This window comes from Helicoverpa zea, chromosome 12, assembly GCF_022581195.2.
Source record: "Helicoverpa zea isolate HzStark_Cry1AcR chromosome 12, ilHelZeax1.1, whole genome shotgun sequence".
NCBI classification, from domain to species: Eukaryota; Metazoa; Arthropoda; class Insecta; order Lepidoptera; family Noctuidae; genus Helicoverpa; species Helicoverpa zea.
In genome coordinates this window covers 10,015,403-10,039,580 of record NC_061463.1, presented here as the reverse complement: position 1 = coordinate 10,039,580, position 24,178 = coordinate 10,015,403, and the positions used below count along the sequence as shown (strand labels likewise).

At 38.0% G+C, this 24,178-nt stretch overlaps 1 protein-coding gene across 6 annotated transcripts; it reads left to right on the top strand.

Moving 5' to 3' along the window:
- The first annotated feature begins 117 nt into the window (after positions 1 to 117).
- Positions 118 to 20,880, top strand: LOC124634934 (armadillo repeat-containing protein 8-like). 6 transcript variants are annotated; one of them, XM_047170626.1, is made up of 15 exons: positions 118 to 396; positions 480 to 693; positions 878 to 1,084; positions 2,379 to 2,610; positions 4,691 to 4,825; positions 6,076 to 6,178; positions 6,659 to 6,874; positions 7,101 to 7,172; positions 7,322 to 7,457; positions 7,595 to 7,680; positions 8,080 to 8,259; positions 8,987 to 9,133; positions 10,806 to 10,893; positions 17,055 to 17,854; positions 18,386 to 20,880. In XM_047170626.1, the coding sequence occupies exons 1-15, from the start codon at positions 373 to 375 to the stop codon at positions 18,410 to 18,412; spliced, it is 2,667 nt and encodes an 888-aa protein (XP_047026582.1). In that variant the 5' UTR covers positions 118 to 372; the 3' UTR covers positions 18,413 to 20,880. The 6 variants fall into 6 exon arrangements, with proteins under 6 accessions (XP_047026582.1, XP_047026581.1, XP_047026583.1 ...); XM_047170625.1 differs by having other exon boundaries at positions 123 to 396; positions 7,589 to 7,680; XM_047170627.1 differs by having other exon boundaries at positions 125 to 396; positions 7,589 to 7,680; positions 17,055 to 17,728.
- Positions 20,881 to 24,178: the final 3,298 nt, after the last annotated feature.

The following is a 24,178-nucleotide window of genomic DNA, read 5'->3' as shown; positions in this document are numbered from 1 at the left end:
CTTGTGTTTATCATTGCGATTGCGAGGTCACTGTCCTCCTCACTGCTTGCCTGAAGCAAAGACCAAAGACAATAGATAGAAATTGTTAGATTTGCGAGCGTTTTTTTAAATAAAATTAAATTACACATTCTTATTTTGAGTGAACCAGCAGTGATGCAATTTATGAAATAAATACGATTTCACATTTATTAACGTGTAAATTATGTAATCTTTACATTCAAATAGTGTAGACTATATAGCAATTAATCGCGGTCGTGGAAGGAACGCATCCTTCAATCAATGACAGGTGGCGAGTTGACAGCGTATTCGGCCTCGGAAGATATTTCGAACGTTATTTTTACCAACAATACTGCGTAAAATATACATAAAAACATGCAACAAATAACAGTATTCATGGTGAGTTATTGACACAGATATTATAATTGGGACTTTATTTCTGCTTGCATTTATGTTCTTAACCTAAAACGTTTTGCCGATAGGATATTGAAAGTTCACGATCGTATATCGACGAGCTGTATTCGTCAGATGCGCCTAAGGTTGTGGAGGCCTTAGTGGCGCTGAAGAACTCAGTGATAGGCAGCAACAGACAGAAGAGTTCGGTGATACAGCAAGGAGTAGTGCCGAGGTTGCTGCAACTAATGTCAGATGAAACACTGGACCCCAACATAAGACTTGAAGCCACCATCACAATCGGTAAGTTCGGATGTTTGATTGTTTCTATGGTACTTACATTTTTTTTTAAATATTACTATGATATTGTGTTTGTTACTTGGGTTAAGTGCCAGCATGAGTGCTTTGCAGGTGCCCTTTTGTGTAAATCATAGAAATTTTTGCGTATTTAAATATTCCTCATTTTACACTGATTTTTTGCTGCCAGGTTCACTTGCAAAAGGCACAACAGAGAATGTGAACTCCTTAGTAGAGCAAGGTACCGCCACAGCACTGGTGGAACTCCTCAAAACTGCACCGGTTGGCACAAAGTTGGCAGAAGCTGGACTATGTGCACTGCGGAGTGTGTTCATGACCCCACCTGCACCTATATCAGCCTTGCCAGCAGACATGAGGCTTCTAACGAGGCTTACACGTAAGTTTCCTAAAGAAATTATGTTATTTAAATAACTTGTACTAATTGTATAATTCTTAACTATATAGATAGAAAAGTATTTCTATGGCATTTCATTAATCAATAGCAAATGTTATCAGACATTATAACAATTAAAAAAAATTGATTGACATACTCATTTATAATTTGAACCATTACATTATGGATTATACATATCCATTCATATAATTTCTAGTCACATGTTAGTATTAAATAAAAGTAATTACACATCTCTACAATTTAATATCTAGGATGTTAAAATGTTGTTAATAAAGTAATTAAAGATGAAGCAATATTGCAAATCTATGTTTTGCTGAAGGTTATTTGTGCTAGCACTTCAGTGAATGTTTTCTATGTCTACAAAGGTCATTTGCAATTCTTCAATATTGCGCGATCAACAAAACGCAATTCTGTTATGAAATTAAAACAACAGGCATTAGTTTAGCCTTGAAACTAAGACCTGAAGTACAACTTAGTTTTTTGTCTTAAAAATTTTGGTACAAATATTCAAATAATAGACAGAAACGTGAGCATTGATCAAATTGAATAAGGAGATATTTTAACCATTATTAAAAATATTTTTTAATGTATAACACTCTTATATTAGCAGCACAGTAGTAGCTTACGCCTAACGGTCCATTTTACGTCTAAAGCAAAACAATTCATCCACAACACTGTAATTATGCTAATTATTATGTAAGCATGAATGGCTGAAAACAAATGCAAAGCAACTTGTTTTATCAGGTAGTAATTATGCATCCAAACCAGTGAAGTTTATTGTTCGAATTCTAAGTAGGCATAAATTCTATGCGCATTGATTTAAGGAATATTGACTCTGTCTACAATAAGACAAACTTTACAGTATGACAACATGTGAAAAAAGAACTGGTTTTTTAATTAGTGACAAAGTGCTAAAATAACAGTTAAATGTACTTTAAAGGGAAGATATCTTAACACACCATAGAAGGACGTCAACATTAAACAACAAAAATGTATGGTGCTAAGAATTTTGTTACGACATTCTTTCTCATTAAAGACACGTATTTTGGAAGTCTATACTAATAGAAATAACGAAGAGAATTTTTTGTGTATTCTAAAGGCTCCGAAACTACTGAACCAATTTAAATAATTCTTTCACTGTTCGGAAGCTACACTATTTATCTGCCCTGAAAATGGGCTATGTTTTATCTGGGTGCCCTAGGACACAAGCGAAAAATGTATGTGTAACAGCTTAAGAATTCAAGTTTGTAATTTTAAACCATTTCTGCTTTAACAGAAATAGCCCGCGAAGGTTCACCAACAGCCCGAGCATGCGTGGTCCGTATCCTCTCAATCTGGTGCGGAGGTGCGGGGGAACAAGAGGCGTTATGTGCCGCGGGGGCTTGCGAGGCCGCTGCAGCGCTTTTAGCGGCCACACCACCGGCGGCGCCAGCGCTGCCGGCGCTTGATTTACTGGCTGCAATGTGCTTTGAAAATACAAATGTGTCACATATTGCACTGAATACGAGGTGGGTACTTTTAAATAAGTGTTTATTTCATACTGAATTTGGGCATAATCATTTACTTTTTCCTAGCACTAAGTGATAGCCTGTATAGTTTAGAGTAGAAAATAAATAAATTGAAACAGTTAAAAAATTGCAAGGGGTGTACGTTTTCTACAAAAGGTCAATAACTTTTTCAATATTTACAATTTGGAAAATGTCGCCTATCAAATTGTGTAAAAAGCTACGCGGGGCGCATTTTTTGTTAGGCCTTCTGATTGGAAGAGAAAAAGAAGGCCTAAGAATACTCAAACTTGTATACCCAAAACTGATTCACAAAAAGTTTTGACTAAAACTAATTTATAGTGGCCTTGGCCTTGAACGAAGTTAAATTACGTGTTCTTAAAAAAGTTGAACTCCATTGACCTTTCTGGGATCAAGTTGATTTAATTTAGTTATCACATTAGTTAAAAATAGCTTCCATTTTAGGTTCAGTGCAAAATTATAAATGTTTTGTCACATTTATCTAACTTTGCATCTGCATACTTACTTCGAGTTTTATATTCTTGTCCCGATAAATAAATTCTATCTGCTGTACTGTGTATTTTCCATCAGCCATCAAATAAACAATTCCGTAATGTTTACGATAGTCTATTGTTGCTAGTTAATAGTTTTCGCTATTAAAACAACATTCTGATAGAATATAAGTAACTAACACATCAGTAATTTAATTATGTTGATTGTTGGTACTCTTCTAACTTCCTAGATTACATGATAGTTCAAATTAATTTGACCTACAGATAAAAGAGACATATTTACTACCCATGTGTAGTTAGACATACAACTATGCAAATAAATAGGTGAAAGTAGATCCGATTTGTTGTTACATTTTTGATTCCTTGTAAACAGAATTTATTAAATATACACAAATCTAATCACCAGTCTTGTAATAGGATATCGGAATATAGCTATCCTGCAGGCACACCTTATATTTTCCTGAAGTAATACATTAATTTGTGGAATTCATTGAATGCATTCGATGGAGTAAAGATGTTATTGTTCCCTGATGTCTGCATTATAATTTTGTCATTGATTTGACTTTGACACCGGACATTGTTTGCTGCCAAGAAAGGGATGCATTTGAATAACAAATAAGGGTGCGTCCACATCTGGCGAATGCGCCGCGAATGCGCAGCACGCGAGCCGATCGCGAGCTGTCCGCGAGCTGCGCGCGTGCATTTTTGTTCGTGCGCCGCTTCTGCTTGGCCCGCGCGCAGCTCGCGCGCGACCTAAGCGCCGCACGCGAGCGGCGCGCAGGCGGCGCGCGACGTCTGCCATCTTCGATAGTACTGAGCCAATATACGGAACTGTAAGGGCGAGAACTGATTGCGCGCAGATCGCGCGCCGCTCGCGCGCTCTATACGAGCCTTGCGTGAGTTGCGCTAAAGAGGCGCACCGAACTATTGCAGTGACTGCACGCGCGCAGCTCGCGGACAGCTCGCGATCGGCTCGCGTGCTGCGCATTCGCGGCGCATTCGCCAGATGTGGACGCACCCTTCGACAAATCGCGAATAATTTGTTTTATCTAAATCTTAACTGCATGATGAAATATACAGTTAGAGCAAAATCTGGAGACACTGAAAGCAGCAGTTTGTATGAAAGCACACAAAATGTATCATTGTTTTATTCTTACATAGAGCCCAAATTATGGTTTCTAAAGTTATTTTTTTAATTATAAAAATCCACAAAAGTGGAAACCTCATTTGAAACTAGATTAAGAGAAGAGAGGAGCCCAGTGGAGGATTTTTACAGGGCACATGATAGTCAACTAGTTACAATATGGCCGCACGGGGATTCCCGCGTAAACTTCAGGGTTGCAGCATTTTTGTTAACTTGAAGCATATAGTTGTGCACTTTATTTCTATCAAGTTAAAGTTGATTTTCTAGTGTCTTATAAAAGTCCTTTCCGTTGTAGTTACTTCCCTCGATATGCGCTGAGCTCAAACCTTTTCATCTATTAATATTTATAGCGTATATTTCTATTGTGGATATTTCCTAACTTGGCTTACCTTACCTTATAATAAAAAGTGGTGCTCTTTGTCGACAGGCATGGTGACAAAACAATCCCAGAGCTGTTGTCAACATTAGTGTGTCGGGACAAGCCGTTACCAGTCGCGATGGGTGCTGCAAGATGCCTTACATTCATGCATCGAGCTAATGCTTTGCCTGCTGATGATGCTCGGTGAGTGTGATGGTATCACGGATATGCGTTCGAATGGTTTGATTAAGTTGAAGGGATTGGAAATAAATTTTTTTAGGTACTGCGTCTGGAAGAGTTATTTTTTCTTCACGCACTATGGTAAAAAGTCGCGTCTAGTCTGCCTCAGCAAATGAGCTATTAACACCAAAAGTTTTTTTTAATTGTAGTTGCTGACATTAGAGTGTTTAAGCAAAAAAACTCTTTTGATTTATAATATTAGTTTTATAAAGATTCATATAAGACCCGATGGAAGCAGTAAATATTTACTATCAAGTGGGCTGTCAGACATTCTACATTAAGTAGATAACTACCTAGGTATAAAACAAGTCTGTACAAATAAATACCGCACTACTGATTAATCCCACATAATCTTATTACTGTTGTTACGTGTTGCGTGGTTACAATAAACTGCTTTGGCACTAAGCGTCGTTCGATTAGACTTGAAGTAGTCATTTTTTTAAACGCATTTTTTTTTAAATTCGTTTGGTCGGTTTATACCTATTCTACAAGAAAATGCAAATGAAAGTAGTAGGTACCTATGCGTATAGGTATTTAATATGTAGAATGATTGTTAACAGTGCATTGTAAACATGATGTTTTGTTTTAAACTTCGGATTGGATTAGTGCATTATTATGGGTCAAATGGGTTATTATGGGTTATCAATTAATTTCAAAACAAATATACATCTCAATGCACCAATTGCATCTCATGCATGCATTCAACAACACTGAATATATGAGATAACATTTGCTTTGTTGATAGAAACTAGCATTTTTTCTTTGTTGTTTGGCAGTGAAACTGATTGTATTTTTAAATACTAAAGAACATTTAATTTTGTCTCGCTATTTCTGTGCGTTTAGACGTGATCACACGTGTTCGCACTTTTCCCTGTCGAGAAAGGATGAAATATGGTTAGGAAACTTAATAAGTCAAAAGCGATTTATTTACTCCACCGCACCGTGGTCATTGTCTGCTCATAGCTAATATGTACCTTCTATTACCCAATCTGGACTTTTATTATAAAGTTGAAGAGTTTGTTAGCTTCAGCTCAGAAACTCTAAGCACAATTTCAGTAATTTCTGGACAGATTTGTTAAAGTCTTCCAGCAATATATAGCTCATTTATCGAATGAAGCTATAGGCTACTTTTTATCCGTATCCACGGAGTAGTTGCAACTAAAACAGTTAGCAGAAGCCTAGTTATCCATAACACTATTTTCTTTATATTTCAGCGTGGTGTTTGGCGCTCTCCCGTGCCTCGCCCGGCTGTGCACAAAGGACATGCCGGAAGACATCCGAGCGTCCGCCGCCGAGACCTTAGCTTATCTAGCAGAGGTATGCTACACTTGCCTCACGTAAGAACAATGTTATTCATGGCAGTAGAACAAGCATTTTATTTATTATACGATAGTCTAAGGTTTTAGATAGATAGATAGATAATAGATAGATAGGTAATTTATTTATCTACTCGCGGTTAGAATATTTTACCTCTCTTACTTCTTGCTCTTAAGTAGACAATCATCATTCAGTAGAAGTAAAATTAGTGAAACCAACTTCACTACCTATAACTTTGGTGCCAAATCAAGCATCACATATTGGTTGTACTCGCTAGCAGCTCATCATATAAATCCTAATCCTGTGATTAACGCTCAATCCTTCTCCGTGTGAGAGGAGGCCTGTGCCCAGCAGTGGGACGATAAAAAGGCTGTAACAGTAACAGTAACACTTTGTTTTAAACGAAAGAGTTTTTCGATCTACCTAGCATTATGTTCAAATATTGTTAAACAACTTTAAAATTATTTCCAAAATTTCCAGGTAGACACATCCCTCCAAAGGTTAGCAGCGATATCAAATCACCTCATGACGTCACTAGCAGAGATTGTCAACTGCCAATCTCCGGCAGCTAAGCAAGGCGCGTTCAAATGTTTCGCGTCTCTCGGCGCTAATGACGAGGATATTCGCAAGAGGATCATTGAGACGCATGGGCTGATGGTCCATGTTGTTAATGGCATGAATAACCCTGAGGCTTCGGTGAGTATCAAGATTTTAATCTGCCAGTGGTTTTACACGCGTCCCGTGGGAACTACGTCGTACAATCTCTTATAAATATTTCATACATTGCCATCACTGAACCGATAGCAAAAATAACTATTTCATAGTATCTTCATGTTTCATAAGTGGACAACATACAATTTCTCGTTATTTTTATGAGCATTAAATACAGTGAAAATGTAATCAACCATTTTTATTATTGCAGGTAAGATTAGCGGCAGTCAGATGTCTACACTCACTTTCAAGATCAGTGCAGCAATTGAGGACGACATTTCAGGTAAACACTGGACAAAAAAACATGTGTCTCAATTCTATAAAAATAAAATTCAAATTCCATTACTTCATCAAATTAGACAAAGTAACTTAATTTGTACCTTATTGCTATGGAAACAAAGTTCATATTTATATAATTTTTGTGTATTTCAGGACCATGCCGTTTGGAAGCCTCTTATGCAACTACTAACAGACTCACCGGGAACAGAACTGCTCACAGTCGGGTCATCAACGCTCTGCAATTTACTTCTAGAATTTTCTCCAGCCAAAGAACCAATGTTGGATCAAGGTTGGTGACCAACTTTACTACTTATTTTAGCCAACATTTTTAAAATTGGTTGGTATATTGGTGATTCTCATCATAAGTTTTTGGTAATAAATGTTGGTATATAGAGTAATACAATGATGTATTTTTCGTAGGTGCAGTAGAAATGTTGTGTAATTTGACGAAGAGGCCCGAAGCTGCTTTGAGATTGAACGGAATTTGGGCGCTAATGAATATGGCTTTTCAGGTAAATACACATAACATTAATATAATATTATTTAATTAGTTAATTAGTTATAGTCGAATAAGTACTTTTTATTAAAAAAGTTCATAATTTATCTTGCGTATTTCTTCTCTCATATAAGAAAGAAACAAGTTTATCTCTTATGTATTGAATGTACCTCTCCGCTAAAACTTCCTTTTGTTTTGGTGGGAAATAATCAAATGATCGAGTGGGGCCCGCTGTGGGTGCAGCGTTAGGAAGTGTCTGACTTTTACTGACTAAAACCCACTATGTTCCTCCATGGGTTGCGGTAACTCTTTCGAACAATCCCGCACTTGGCTGGCAGGCCGAGACCTAATAAGAGTACTTATAACTGTAACATTAACACTGATTGCTAATTTTCGATGTTGTTTATTCCCCCAGGCGGAACAGAAGGTGAAGCAGCGCATCCTGAGCTGCCTGGGCACGGAGCAGATGTTCCGGCTGCTGGGCGACGCCGACACGCGCGTCATCATGAAGACGCTCGGCCTGCTGCGCAACCTGCTGTCCACCAGGCACCACATCGACGCCATCATGACCGACTACTCCGAGCAGGTCATGCAGGTACGAAGAGTAGAATCAATATTGAATCAGAATATATTATTGCAATGAGACTTAGGCCGACAATACCGTCATATAATCCGCCCAATTTCGTAATATAAAACACTGTAACAATAGTTAACACTAGCCGTTTTCCCGCGGTTTCACCCGCGTCCCATGGGAGCTACTGCCCGCACCGGGATAAAATATAGCCTATGTTACTCGCAAATAATATAGCTTTCTAATGGTGAAAGAATATTTAAAATCGGTCCAGTAGTTTTTGAGTTTATCCATTACAACCAAACAAACAAAGTTTTCCTCTTTATAATATTAGTATAGATAAGGCATCATCTCCCGAACATAAGACATGATCTCTCGAATCTTTTCCTAACCAGGTTGGAGTCAGTCCAGTCTAACCAGATGCAGCTGAGTAACAGCGTTGAAATGGAGCAACTGCCTATCTGACCTCCTCAACCCAGTTACTTAGGCAACTCAATATACATTGCTAAGACTGGTTATCAGCCTATCCGACTTCTGATTACCCATAACAACTGCTGTAAATGTTTGAATGACAGCCGGGACTGACCAATTTAACATGCCTTTCAAAATACGGAGGATTAATTGTATGTTTTGTCTATCTGTTATTTGGTCGTGTTTATTCGTACATATTTATGTTGTAAATATTTATGAAGGCATTGTAAAGTACATAATATGTTTTTTTGTATAAACCAGTCGTATTTTTCTTTACCAGGCTGTGATAGTAGTTCTAGAAGGTTCGTACCCAGCCGAGGTGAAAGAACAAGCGTTATGTATCCTGGGGAACATTGGCGACGGAGAAAAGGCTAAGGATCTCATCATGGCCAACGAGGATGTGCTCAGAAAACTTGTCGACTATCTGGTAAGCATTCCATTCTTAACCAGTTTGTGCCAGTTAACTTTGTAACTCTGAAGTTAGTCATTTGACTCTTTGTGTACAGGTATTGTTGAGAAGTATTGCTTGGCCGAAATTGGCTACTAGTGACTTCACAATATATAAATATTATTAAATAAAATACTGTTTGTAAGTGTGGTGTCATATGGCTAACTTCAGAATTGTCAAGTTATTTGGCGTGAACTAAAGCTTAAATAGTTGGGAATAGAGTCTAAATTACTTTTAGGTACTTTGTGATGATCTGAAGTTAGGCTATGTCACGGTTAGGGCTATGGTTAATTTTGATAACGATATTTTTGTTATGCGGTGCTTTGTTCATAGGGATAAAATTTAAAGTTAATATAGTTATGATTTCTTTATGTCTTGCTATTTACAACAGTAGAACAGATCTTAAATACTAATTGATATTATATAATACACTAGCTTCTGCCAGCGGTTTCACCCGCATCCCGTGGGAACCTCTGCACGAACCCGGATAAAAAGTAGCATATAGCCTTCCTCGATAAATGGGCTATCTAACACCGAAAGAATTGTTCAAATCGGACCAGTAGTTCCTGAGATTAGCGCTTTCAAACAAACAAACTCTTCAGCTTTATAATATTAGTATAGATATTTTTTAACTTGTTTAATTAGAATGCATTAGTCGCTAAGACCACTCGCCAGCTTGAATTTAAAAACCCGACCTCCATCATTCGCCTTTAAAATAAAACGATCACCTAGAACTTTGGAAAAACAGCACCCCCTGCATGACTGCTTTGCGAATTTATTCACTACAGCTAAGACCAGCTAGATATTTGATGACGCAAAGTCGTCAATTTTTGTGTTGAAAGTGGAACACTGAAACAATTTTGAGCAAATATGTAATTGTTTTTATATACAATTAGGTATAATTATTTGTATCTGTATCAAGTCTGTATGTTGCTTGATTGTGAGAAGTATGACAGTGAACTGAATTTAATTACAGCGAAACTCTTCTTCAGCATAGTCCCAAATATAGAACTTTATCGATTCAATGATTGGTTTATTAAAAATAGTTTGACCCGAATGTCCCGTAAGGAGGTTGTAAAGAGTGAACATATTTGAAAGGCGGTGTGAATGCCCACCATAAAATATAGAAGCAATTCATAAACTTCATGTGAAACTTCAGTATTTAACAAAGCTCCTTCCCCGCAATCATACAACCCTAATAATTTAAAAACACGACGTTTCTGCTGAAATGAATGTTAAGGCCAAGCGCACAACGCTAGAAGTGCGGCGGAGCGCATTTGAAGACAACAATTTAATATAAACCTTAACTACCTTGTCATACGGTCTACAAAAGTGGCGGCGCGCGGAGCAATGCAGCGGAACGTAAAGGAGCACGCTTTTATAGACCGTACGTCAAGGTATAGTCATCGGCACGGATATTGAGCTCTCGGCGGAAGAGTGGGGATCGCTTTGCGCACTGTACACATAAGGCAATAAACCAATAAATCGCTTCTGCGCAGGTGAAGGTCAGGGCTCAATATCCGTGCCGACAACTATATATAAGGTTTATATTAAATTGTTGTCTTCAAATGCGCTCCGCCGCGCTTCCAGCGCAGGCCTGGTATTCATTTTTGCAATAACATCGTGGGTGATACTGGGATGTTGGCCCTAGGTCCAGGCATCCAATCGGTCCTGGGGGCAAACATCGACCGAGTACGTGACGAGAGCGATACAATGGGCGATTGAAAAGACGACGGAAGGTATGTGTTCATGTAAACTGAGCGAATGACTGGATCGAGTCGACTTGATACTTTGTAATCGATAATCGAGCTTGTAACGCTCGTCATTGAATAAGTTATGGATAGCATTTCGTATATGTGTGAATGGAATGAATGTGAGTCGCTTCTTGTCTGTGTCTATCTTTATGTAACATATACCTGATATACAATAGTTATTAAGTACTAGCTTCTGCCAGCGGTTTCACCCGCATCCCGTAGGAAACTCTGCACGAACCCGGATAAAAGAGCCTATAGCCTTCCTCGATAAATGGGCTATCTAACACTGAAAGAATTTTTCAAATCGGACCAGTAGTTCCTGAGAGTAGCGCGTTCAAACAAACAAACAAACAAACTCTTCAGCTTTATAATATTAGTATAGAAGTGTATACATAAGTGACTGGACTCATAATAAATGACAAGATATAAATTACAGTAGTAGGGGAGGCCTAGAAGGGATTTTGGGATTTACTCAAGCGCGGCAGATTAGTATATAGGGAGGTACCTATTACCCCATTTAACACCTCCACCAAGTATAAGCCCTGTATATGTAGCCGCGTGTCTAGAATAAAGGATCAAATTAGTAAAAAAAAAAAAATATCATCTGACATCCTCCAGCGCGTCAGATTAAGATAGGGTAAGTTAGTTATATGCTAAAAAGTGTATATTCCACTAATCTGACAATTTGCGATTGACGATAAGAAGTAGGAAGGTTACAAACTTGTAAAAAAAAACGTCATCTTGACTTTCTTGAGCGCGGCTAATTTTTTTTTATTTTGAAGGGAATAATTCAACGTTTACGAAAAATATATAATCTGACGATTCCCGTAAGCCGAAGTAAGGAAAATTAATCGATAAAGTTTAAAGCGTGCAGCTACGTGATGCCGGTATTCTCCTCCCAGGTTTCTATTCCTCTCTCTCTTTTTTCAATTCAATTCATTTGCAATAAGTGTTGGTACATTTTGGGTCTTAAATAATCTACACTAATATTATAAAGCTGAAGAGTTTTTTTGTTTGAACTCGCTAATCTCAGGAAGTCATACATAGTATGCAGATATACTGTTTTTAACGAAGACGATTCATTTTATTGGATACTTTCGTTAAATATGTGTGCCTTCCAGTTGCATTGTTTGTCTAACGCAGTGGTTCTTAACCTTTTTGACATGAGGGACCACTTTACTAAAGTTTGTCTTGCCGGGGACCACCTCATCGGTTTACCTAAATTAGCACTCATTTCTTTATTATGTATCAAAAAAAATATCTGAATTTTTGGGTCAGTTCTACTCAAAGCTAAACGCATGTCGGCAGTTGTGTGCAAATACAATTAAAGAAAAACTTGCCTATGTAGTTTCCAAAGCGCGAGCGAAGCGACCGCGAAATTTTTATTGGACTTAAACCAAATATTACGTAAAATGTAGCCCAAACGTACTTAACTTTTTATTTGTTGACAAATGCAAAAATAAGGGCATATAGTTTCTGAATACGCGAGCGAAGCGAGCGCGCAAAATTTATCGGACTTAAACCAAATATTACGTAAAATGTAGCCCAAACGTACTTAACTTTTTGTTTGTTGACAAATGCAAAAATAAGGGCATATAGTTTCTGAATACGCGAGCGAAGCAAGCGCGAAAATTTATCGGACTTAAACCAAATATTACGTAAAATTTAGCCCAAACGTACTTAACTTTTTGTTTGTTGACAAATGGCAAAATATGTATATAGTTTCTGAATACGCGAGCGAAGCGAGCGCGAAATTTTTATCGGCCTTCAACCAAATATTACGTAAAATTTAGCCCAAACGTACTTAACTTTTTGTTTGTTGACAAATGCAAAGGTAAGGGCATACGGTTTCTGAATACGCGAGCGAAGCGAGCGTGAAATTTTAATTCTTTTTTAAGACTCAAAACCAAAATTACGTAAAATGTAGCCCAAACATACATTTTCATGAATGGGGGGACTAGGTACGACACACCCGATACATGTACGTCCATGCGAAAACCCCCGCTCGCAATTACAAGTCGATAAAAATTAAGTTAGATAACGTATAGCAACGTCGTCAAAGCTAAGCTTCGCGGACCACTTGGAATGCCTCCAGGGACCACCAGTGGTCCGCGGACCACCGGTTAAGAACCACTGGTCTAACGTGATACCGAGAAATGCCATTTCGTATACTTCTTGTAATTTATGTCCTCTATAATTACTCTTTATGGTCTTCTTTTTATACAGTCGTGGTGGCCTAGTCATCCGGTTAGACTGGAAGCCGACCCCAACATAGTTGGGAAAAAGGCTAGGCAGATGATGATGAGCCTTATTTTTTTATCTATATGTATTAAATTGAATAAAATTAGTTTTTGTAAGATTTACGCGTAGATTATTTCCGTCAAACCATGTTATTATAGATTCAATTGTATTGTTTATGTCACGTGTATATTTATCAATGTCATTATAATTCAATGTAATTATTATAGAAATGTATGTAATGTATGAGCAGATTGGTACACTCCGCCAATAGCGATTTCATAGATATCATTGGATAGGCCTTTTTATCTAGAACAACCTTTATTATGACAGCTTTGTTGAAATGTTTGTCCGTTCTGGGATATAGATCAAAAAGTGTGTAAAAGTTAAAACTAAATAATCTATTGATATCTCAAGTTTTAAAGGAATACCAAAGTGCAACAACGTGTATGTCTTGTAAGTACTAAGTACTTGCTGTGCAGACATTGGTGTCCAAGATAAACTTAGACAGTAAATACAAACTTAGAAAAGTTGCATTGGTACTTGCCCGACCTGGAATCGAATCCACATACTTGAGAGGTTGGTTCTTTACCCACTAGGCCACCACGACTTAGATAATGATTATAACAAAATTAAAAAACAACGACATTGGTGTTAATTTTTCAAAGAAAATTAGGTTACAGTATTGATTATTATTAGTTTTAAAAACTTACCATTGTCAGATTAAGCGAGTCTCTCCAGATAATCGTCAGATTATAAGATGATTACGTTAAGGGTACATAAATGAACCATATATATCTTAATCTGACGCGCTCGAGTATTTCAAAATGGCGATTTTTTTTTGCAATTTCAAATAATGGCCACGAGTTTAGGTCACGTCTAAATCGTCAGATTATTGCATAAGAGACTTCGTTTTGGTTCACTTAACACCCCTTTTGAAAATCTGTCGCGCTCGATAAAATTATTTTTTTCCCATTTTTAACCCTTACCTACGACCACCCCCGCCATGGAAACAGTCAGATTAATATACGTATGTTTTCAAAATGACGTACGACGTGCATGCTATTAATATCTGACGCGATCGAGTATGTCCATGCAACTGTTTTTTTTTCATTTTTGAAAGTTTATAGCCGCTCCACCCACCGATGAAAGTGTGTGTATGTCAGGACATTTTTTTCTTCTTATCATCTAAGCTTCGCAATCTAATAGGTCTCATTGACGCTCGAGTCACTCCCGGTTTAGCACCCTTGCCTCCCCTACTACAGTTTCATGTGATTTCTCCAAGTGGACGGATATCTTATTTATGTGCATTATTAGATAGATACATAGTCCCCAGGCCGCGGAACAATTTTTTTAGATACATACAAATGAAAGACTTTGTGAGTGCCTTTTTTTGCGATGAGTCCGACAAACTTTTCTACTACGTAAAGTTTACGCTGCTGCGTTTTTGAATGCTTGATTCCTGACAAGTTATTTTTTTTTGAAATATGTTAAATGAAGTACCTTTCAATATTGTGGTCAACTTGTCCGACAAAGATCATGCTGCGTATGGGTTGTCCACCATCCGGAAAATGTCGATATGATGTTACTGTTCCTCTTCGTACATACAAGTTTATTTTTTTTTTTTAATGTTTCATAATGTTACTTTCAATATTGTGGTCAACTTGTCCGACAAAGATCATGATGCGTATCATATGGATTGTCCACCATCCGGAAAATGACAATATGACGTGATCGTTGGATCAAAATAAAAATGATAGATAACACTAGTTTACAGTACATTTGTTGCCGGGATTTTTTAAGCTGTTGTTGACTACTCATATTTAACCATATTTAAAACTATTAGTAGTTTTTTTTTATCAGCTCTAGTTTTTGAGATTCAGCTAAGTGCGGTTTAAAGAGAAAAAACGTGGATTTACCTTAAAGAATATTTGTTTAAAAATTATATTAATTGTTAAGTTCCAAAAAACTTGGCTTTAAAGCTCTTCTCTTATGTGTAGACTTTGGGAAATGGCGTATCAGAGACCAGTAATAGTCAGACATCATATTTACATCCCAGAAACCCTGATAACGTTCTTCCATGACACGTTAATCTTGATGCATACGTTCTCCCCTGCTCTTCGCTCATATCTCCTAAATTTTCTGGAAATCTGTCCAGATGACTGAAGAGGAAGTGACTTTATGCTCAAATTGCATCCCATACCTCTTATTTGTAAAAGCAGGTCTTCGACAAGTTCAACATAATTTTCATTATAATTTTTCAAAATTCAATATAATTTTTATTCTCTGAAAGTTCAGGTGAATGCTACACTCTTCGCTAAACACATGTTCTACTTCGGTTTTGCCATTTAGCTCGATTTTTGGTGTTTAAGCTGTTTATGTTCACGCTGCAAAAGTAAGAGCCGTCGAGATGATTTTTCGATTCTTTCCAAATAGTTGGTGTTTTAAGTTGAAAAGTACTTCTTTTACCACTTTTCCATAATCTTAAATATTCAACGCACGATTTACAAACACAATCAGGAGCCCAAGATTTGTCATTTTTATCTAACAACATTCCAAAATATAAAAAATAAGTATTTTTAAGCGTCTCTGATGACATTTCTACTCTTCTCAAACACATATTCTCCACATAAGTAACAAACATGGTTTGGATTGTTCAAACAACGCCTCCTTGAACTACTCGTGTTGTAAAAACTTCACATATTTGTATAATTACAATAAAATACGTACTTCAGCGACTGAAAAAGGTTCAGAAAAGAGAAAGTCAATAACAAGTAAAGTCGAGCTACAAAAAAATTTTTGCGGGTGTAATTAATAAAAACTAAACATAAGTGAATGTTACCAGCCATTAAATCCACGGCAACAGGCAAAAAGTTTGATTTTGTAAACTAGTGTAATATTTTTCTAAATGCAAATATCGACTTGTCCGACAAATATGTTGAGTTGAAACAAGAAAATAAGAAAATGATATTAATAATGGAAGGCACTTATTCATTTTGTCAATTTCTGTCTGAATAAACTTAAATATTCACGTGCATTGTCGTTAGGTTTTACTATGTTAGGGAATAATATCCCACCACATAGTACGAAGAGGAACAGTTACGTCATATCGACAATTCCAGGAATCGAGCAATCAAAAACGCAGCAGCGCCAAACTTTACGCATTAGAAAAATTTGTTGGACTCATCGCAAAAAAGGCACTCACAAAGTCTTAGATTTGTATTTATAAAAAAAAAATGGTTCCGCAGCCTGGGGACTATATATGTCTTGAGTGTCGGATCTCTGTCCGGTCGTGTCGGATTGCCGTCCCATCGGGTTATGTGCGTGAAGAAGAATAGTGAGTGGACCTTTGTTTGCTCTAATGCTTGTGTACTATAATATGTCCGGTGCAGTTGGCTAATCTCCTTACAAGAGAACAGCCGCCGTAGCCGATAATCGGCTAGGGGGACATCACGTCTTTTTTTATTTTTATAGTTCGGCCATTCAGAGAATGCGTTCCTGACACGTCGCGATTGAACTGACGACGTAACTTTGCAATGGCGTTGCAGTTACGATAAAAATATTTTTGCTGGTTGTTTACCGTTTTAACAATTGAGGAGCATTAAAACAACATTATTATATCAATAATCAATGAATGTAGTTACGTCGTCAGTTCAATCGCGACGTGTCAGGAACGCATTCTCTGAATGGCCGAACTATAACGACGTCAAAAATCATCAAATGACCCCTCCCGCTGCGAGTTAGCAGCGGTGAGGGAGTGTCCGACTCTTACTGACTAAAAACCTTCGTGTTCCGTCGTAGGCCATTTCTGTACCAATGCCGCGGTAACTCTGTCGAACAATCCCGCCGCTCCGGCAGGCCTCGCTGAGAGGATATGAGGTGTTGAGTGTGAGTGAATGTATGTGCAGGCGCACCCGGAGAGCAAGCTGCAGGAGGCGGCGCTGTTCGTGTGCGGCAACCTGGTGTGGCGCGGCGAGGCGGGCGCGGCGGCGCGGCAGGCGCGCCTGGCCGAGCTCGGCGTGCTGCGCGCGCTCAAGCTGCTGCGCGCAAGGCACGACGCCGCGCATCTGCACGACAAGTGAGTATACACAGTAGCCCTGCTACCTGGTGTGGCGCGGCGAGGCGGGCGCGGGGCCGAGCTCGGCGTGCTGCGCGCGCTCAAGCTGCTGCGCGCAAGGCACGACGCCGCGCATCTGCACGACAAGTGAGTATACACAGTAGCCCTGCTACCTGGTGTGGCGCGGCGAGGCGGGCGCGGGGCCGAGCTCGGCGTGCTGCGCGCGCTCAAGCTGCTGCGCGCAAGGCACGACGCCGCGCATCTGCACGACAAGTGAGTATACACAGTAGCCCTGCTACCTGGTGTGGCGCGGCGAGGCGGGCGCGGGGCCGAGCTCGGCGTGCTGCGCGCGCTCAAGCTGCTGCGCGCAAGGCACGACGCCGCGCATCTGCACGACAAGTGAGTATACACAGTAGCCCTGCTACCTGGTGTGGCGCGGCGAGGCGGGCGCGGGGCCGAGCTCGGCGTGCTGCGCGCGCTCAAGCTGCTGCGCGCAAGGCACGACGCCGCGCATCTGCACGACAAGTGAGTATACACAGTAGCCCTGCTACCTGGTGTGGCGCGGCGAGGCGGGCGCGGGGCCGAGCTCGGCGTGCTGCGCGCGCTCAAGCTGCTGCGCGCAAGGCACGACGCCGCGCATCTGCACGACAAGTGAGACCTAACATCCATACTGATCGGTTTTTTTGTTTGGATTTATGGTGATTAATATATATTTTTTGTTGATCAGCTTGCCGCGAACATCCAAAATTATTAACTGTAGCCCAAACTTTTCACCCTATAGCTCAGAAAATTGACGACAATCTCATTGCCCCACGAGCTATGAGAGTTCTTGTTCTTTCGTGTCGATGACTTGTCATATTATAATAAATATACACTTTATCAGCCCAATATGCCGCCACAGCGAGAGCACGGCTAGAGGCGCTTATTAGATTCTCTCGCGAGCAAGTTTCAGGGCACAATGGGCATACGAGAGTTGAAACCAGCGAAGCCTTGACAGTTCAAAATCTATTTCCCTTAATCTAACACCATTTTTTTATACTTCGAACTTTAATACGCCATTTCTAATGTTTTATCTTTCCACCATCCACAACTTTGCCAAGGGTGCTCGATGACCATAAAGGACATGTCCTGTTTGGTAAGTAAAAATGTTTCACGTAACTTGAGATAGCACATTTGTTTCAGAGTGAAGACGGCTCTGGCGCAGTTTAACGACTTCTCATAATGGCACAAGGGCCGCAGACACAAACGTATGAAACGATAGTGTCTGTTTAGTTATAGTAACGCTTGTGATTCAGTCGCGCGCGACAGTGAGTTATCCAGTCATAAACCTTATGATATTACGACAGTACGTCTAGCTCTAAGTATTTAATTGTACATAAATAAGTTCACAAATTGTTATATCGACGAGGAGTGTTATTGAATTAATTTATTTTTAATTTAATTATCTCACAGTAACTGTACATTTCATACCATTCATGTATATGTAACGTTTTGACGAGTATCTCTCCCAAAGAATACGATACGCGTTTCCAACGACAGAGGTGCTAGATCCCCTCGCAAAATGGATATTTTTGTGAAACTAGCGGAAAATGTAGTTAAACTACAATAGTGTAATTTAGTTAGTTGTTGATATTGCGGCCGTTTTGTATGCGTGTGTATATTGGAATCATGTTTATCGGTCGAATTGTCCGACAGTGGGTGTCATATTTTTGTCATTTCTCAAAATCAGTATTGATTGTATTTTGTGTAAGTTCGTACCCCTTGGTACGGTTTAAATACTCATGTGTACTTTATTGTATACTGTTTAGTTTTGGAATGGTTGTTTTTAGTCTAAATTCAACGTTTATACGACGGATTTGGCTAGCAAAGTGAGGTAGCACAGTCAATTTTACTATCAGTGTTACCAATTCGCAAAATATTTTTTCTATTAAAAATTGTCTCTTTTATTGATGTTTCATGTGTCTTATATCGTTAAGCTTTAGTCTGCTTATATTTAGAAAATATCAAGCTCAAAATACGGCTTAAAGTTATTAAATATCTTTATATTTAAACTTTTCCCATCTATCTTATACCACGGTCGGACTATGAAAAGTAAATAAATTGATTACGAACTCACATTTTAGATCCTAAATATCATGAAAATATGTTTACAAAAATAAATACACTTGTAAATAAATACTAACTGAAGAAATAAATGGGTTTCGTATATTCGTAAAGCGCGTGTCTCAAGACAACGGCGATATATAACAGGTAGCTTTTGATAACGCATTGAATGTATGACTGTATGTAGATAACTAATTCTAATACTTTTACCTTCAGAATAACTGCTTTTGGGCTATATTTTATTAATTAAATAAATATACTTGATGCCAACGCTATGCAAATATTATATCTTCCATTTCTATAAAATTGTGTATTCTTTGACATTATTTCGTTGGGCTTCAAAATAAGCGGTAAGCGGATAGTAAATAGAAGAAATTTCGTCGCTGAATTATTGGTTTCCACCAATATTCTTAGAATGGTGCAATCTTTAAGATTGATTCATTCGGTTTCAAAATATGGATTTTCAAATTTAAATGTAGTCTTCTTTCGTAGTATGTACTCAAAATTCTTGTTCGTCCTTCGTCTGTTCTCCGCTTTTTTCAAGCCCAACCTATCAGTTAGACTGATGTGATATCAACCTACATTGATGCATCTGATGTAAACGCTAACTTTACATATTAATTCAAATAAATGTGATGTTGTTGCCTTTCTAAATACTACGTAATAAAATGAACAGTACACTGGGTTTAACTTGTGATACGAAATCCAAGTACTAACTATTGCGAATTAATATGAAAAGTTGTAAAATATATAATTATGTATATAGAGCCAGGTAGCTTAACAAAATGTTTGTCGCTCATTTCATTATGTTATTGTTGATATTTCGAACACGATCGTCGAAATATTGTAGGTACATTATTTTGGTACTTTAATCGGTGTAATTTAATTTAAATGATGTTGGTAATTGCATAAAATGTTTCGTTTGCACTCATGTTCTGACAAAAGTATTTTCACACTTGCTTGCCAAACAATTGGATAGTTTAAATCATGTTAAATGTTAAATATTGACTTAAATATGTGCTAGTTATTACAATGTGTTCAATGTGCGTATGTGAAATTATTGAGTACCTTAAATATGCCTATATTGTGTGTGAATTATACATGTTGTTCATCTGAATGTGTAATTGTTTAAGTGATAATTCATTAGGTATTAAATTAATATGAAGATTTCGCTAGGAAGTTAGCTAGCAATCTTTATTTGGTTTTACATTAACGATCTTTGACATTGACAGAAGCAATTACCATCGTCCATTGTCATATAGGACGCAAACAAGTGTGAAAAAGCAATATTGATTTTGATGTTTTATATAAATTATATACAAATTATGTTCAAATGACTGATAGATTAGGCTAATTCTTTGACGAATAAATGCGTTTTTGATTATTTCAATGAATGAGTCGCTTCACCATCAATTTGTTTTTTTTTTCTATTTATTATAAAATTCTCTTGTTCTCAATGTACCAAGTTGTATAATTTCGCTCATATTTTTGACATTGCGAGTTCTGAAATGTAAAATATTATTTATGACAAGTTACGTTTTTCATATCTATTAATATGAAGATAATGCGAAAACTATTTTTGTTTTATTCAACCTTTAAACCCCAACCACCAAACAAGAATGGTACAGAGTGCGTAAAAAGTATTGGTCAACGGTTATTGCGGTAAGATTGAATCTCGTCAAGATGCTAACTTCTACAGACGTCGAAAAATTAGATTTAACTAATACACCCAGTACAAAAACAGTAATACAAACGCAAATACACATTTTCATAAACCTTCTATCATATACCCACAACAAACACTATGAAAATGGAACTATAACCGTTCACTTCCATTAACCGTATCTGCAGTGACCAGGTAAAGCCATATTTTTCCACTAGCTACGAGTATGCCGGTATGCGATAATGCTCGGAAGCAGGAAGCTATCGGCACGTAATATCTACCTGCGACCCATGGACGTAAATAACTACGCAGGTAAACTTCACTTTTTTATTTTTATTTATTTCTGGATGTTGTTAGGTGAATGTTTCTTTCTTTTCGTCATTTGTGTCTCTTGTCGATGTACGGGCTAAATAAGGTGATTTGCCTACGTCAGACTTTGACGGACAGATAATCTTCTTACTAGGTTTTTCTGACTAAATGTGCGCATATGGCACTTGCCATCATCAGTGTTTTTTATTTTTTCTCCTACAAAAATTACGTACTGATTATTATAGGCTGGCTGCCTAATGCGACCTAACCTCAAATTGTGATGCCCAATCGAGAAAATATAGATCTTTCGCTTTAACTGTGTAGAATGTGAAGAAATTGTTTCTTATTTTTTGTGCTTGATGGTCAATTCAAGTTCTTGAACAAACAGATTGCAACCCAAAACTTCTCAAGTTACACCTTAAAGTATGAATGAGCATTCTGTTCTAAACAAAGTTTTCAGATTGCCTGAAGTTTATCAGGAACCGCGTTAGGTTGGCTGGTAATTTAGTTTTGCCGATAGAGTTACAAGTTGGGAAGTCGGCACTGACCGCAAAAAGTTTAATGGGAGATTCTGCTGAATTCCGTTTCATGAAAAAGTCGATCTTCATGAAATGGAAGGTAAAAAGGCGAAAAGTGAAAGAGGCTAATGCATAAAGTTTCGGTAGGTAATGGTTATTTCTAGAGTGAGGCCTAGGTACAGCTGTATGCTTTTAAACAAAATATGTACGAACGAATTGGCGTTTTATTCATACCCGTAGGTTAACTACATTTAAAAATTTTAACCTTTACAAACCGGAGAACAAAGAGCGAGCTGAACTTAGACCTTGAATCTATGCAACTTGCTTGTAAGTAGGTACCTACCTAAAACTGATATCTATTCAAAACTTAGCTCTCCAAAACTTAGAATAGACTTCCCGCATCCTCAACTAGAAGCCCCCTAGACCTCAACTGTCGTGACCTTTATCTTCAGATCTGCAGCTTCTACACAATGGACACGTTTTATGATCGCCATTGTTGAGTCAAAGCTTCGAGAGCACTTTGTGGTCTTACGATGACGATCGAAGAAGCAATGTAAGCGGATTTTATTAGATAGTTTATCAGTTTAGTAAGCACTTGCATGTGGGTTTTAGCTGTGGTAAAACCGAAGAAATAACTCCGTTTGCTTATCTATTAATGTTTGAAGAAGAAGCCTGACGAAAATGGTACAAGTAATTAGGTACAGGTAAACAGTTGGATGATGACACTATTTTCCACCACCAGCGTCCTGTGGGAACTTCTCTGTACGCTCATATTTAAAAATAGAATCTGCCTTCCTCGATAAATAGGCTACCTGATCTGAAGGTTTTCAAAAAGGTCCAGTATTTCCTGAGATTTGGAGGTTCTAACAAACAATGAAGCTCATCAGTTTTATGATTATTTATGACTGTGTAGATCCTTTTATGTCATTTATTACAATCTTTTATGTCATCTATTATTCGCCTAACTTCCACAGTAATCGAACACTCGAACGTCTGTGCTTAAACTTACGTAGAGTTTGATAAACTTTAGTTCTTAGACAGTTACGTAGTCAGCGATGTAAAATTCAATAACTATTATAAGTTGTGAGTAAAACGAGTTTAATAACTTACTGCGGGTACAGAAACATTTTGAGGCTAACTTTGGAACTGTGGCAAAGTTCGTGATCCTATATCTTAAGTAACTAGTAAGTAATCTGTGGTCTTACGAATTTTGAGTATTAGGTACAGTTGCGGTTCTTATAATAACTCGTACTTAAAGTTATCATCAGTTTTTTAGATAATTACGTCATTCAATCAAAGCATATTTCATAGCATGGGCTATTGATTGAGTTACCGCGGCCCTGGTACATAAAAGGCCTACGACGGAACACTCTCTCTGTCTGTCTGACACTTCCTCACCGCTGCCAACCCACAGCGGGAGGGGTCATATGATGATTTTTGACGTTATTTTTTGAAAAGGGCTATTGATTGATCAAATACAATATACTTAGCGTCAGTACCTTTATTGGCGCCATATTGTTTTTGATTGATGCATATTATGTAATAGGTACCTAAAATCCCTTTCAATGTACCCAGCTCCACCAGACAGGTAAGTACTGGAAATTTCAAGTATCATCAAGAACATTAATTTAATAGTACTGTAGCTTTGAGCAGAAGTTACCGGTGACCGGTATGCAAGTTCGGGTTACGGTAATGATATCCGACTGTCGCCAACCGGTGCTCAAGTCGCCTTTGCTTGTTATAACTTAGTCCTTTGACCACTACTTAAACTGATGGTACCACGGGAGACGAATTCCTGGTTCGAGGTTTTGTTAGCTAAATGAATTTGAGCTGGAAGGAAGACCTATTTTTTTTTTCTCTAGTTCTTATACGCTTTACAGAAAGAAAGTTACTTGTGAGATGGCGGCAGATAGAAAAACATGGAAGGCGAAAATGTGCTGCGTTGACCCTAAATAAAATTGGGATGGGAGGGAAGATGATGATGCATGACACTTTACATATGTATTACTCAAATATGGAATCAAACAAAATCCCAATCCAAACAGCCAAACGTTAACTTTCAAACAACCCAGACATGTTTTTCAATATCTGTTCAAAACTAATTTAAACGTTCATATTTGTCCAAATTGCAGCCGAACTTTCGGTAATATTCCTGAATATTCTATGTCCGTTGAGCTAACATTGATTTTATGCATAAGTCGATGGACCTTGTAACGTTATGTTAACGGGTATCTAAACTAATAGTCGGGATGTGTAGCTGTGTAGGTACAGTCAGCAACAAAATCTTTATAGACTTAATTACAAAAGCAGTATTCTAAGATGAAATAATCCTTTGATGTCCAGGTTATTTTGTTCTGTAGGATTTTTGACAGTTTGAAAATG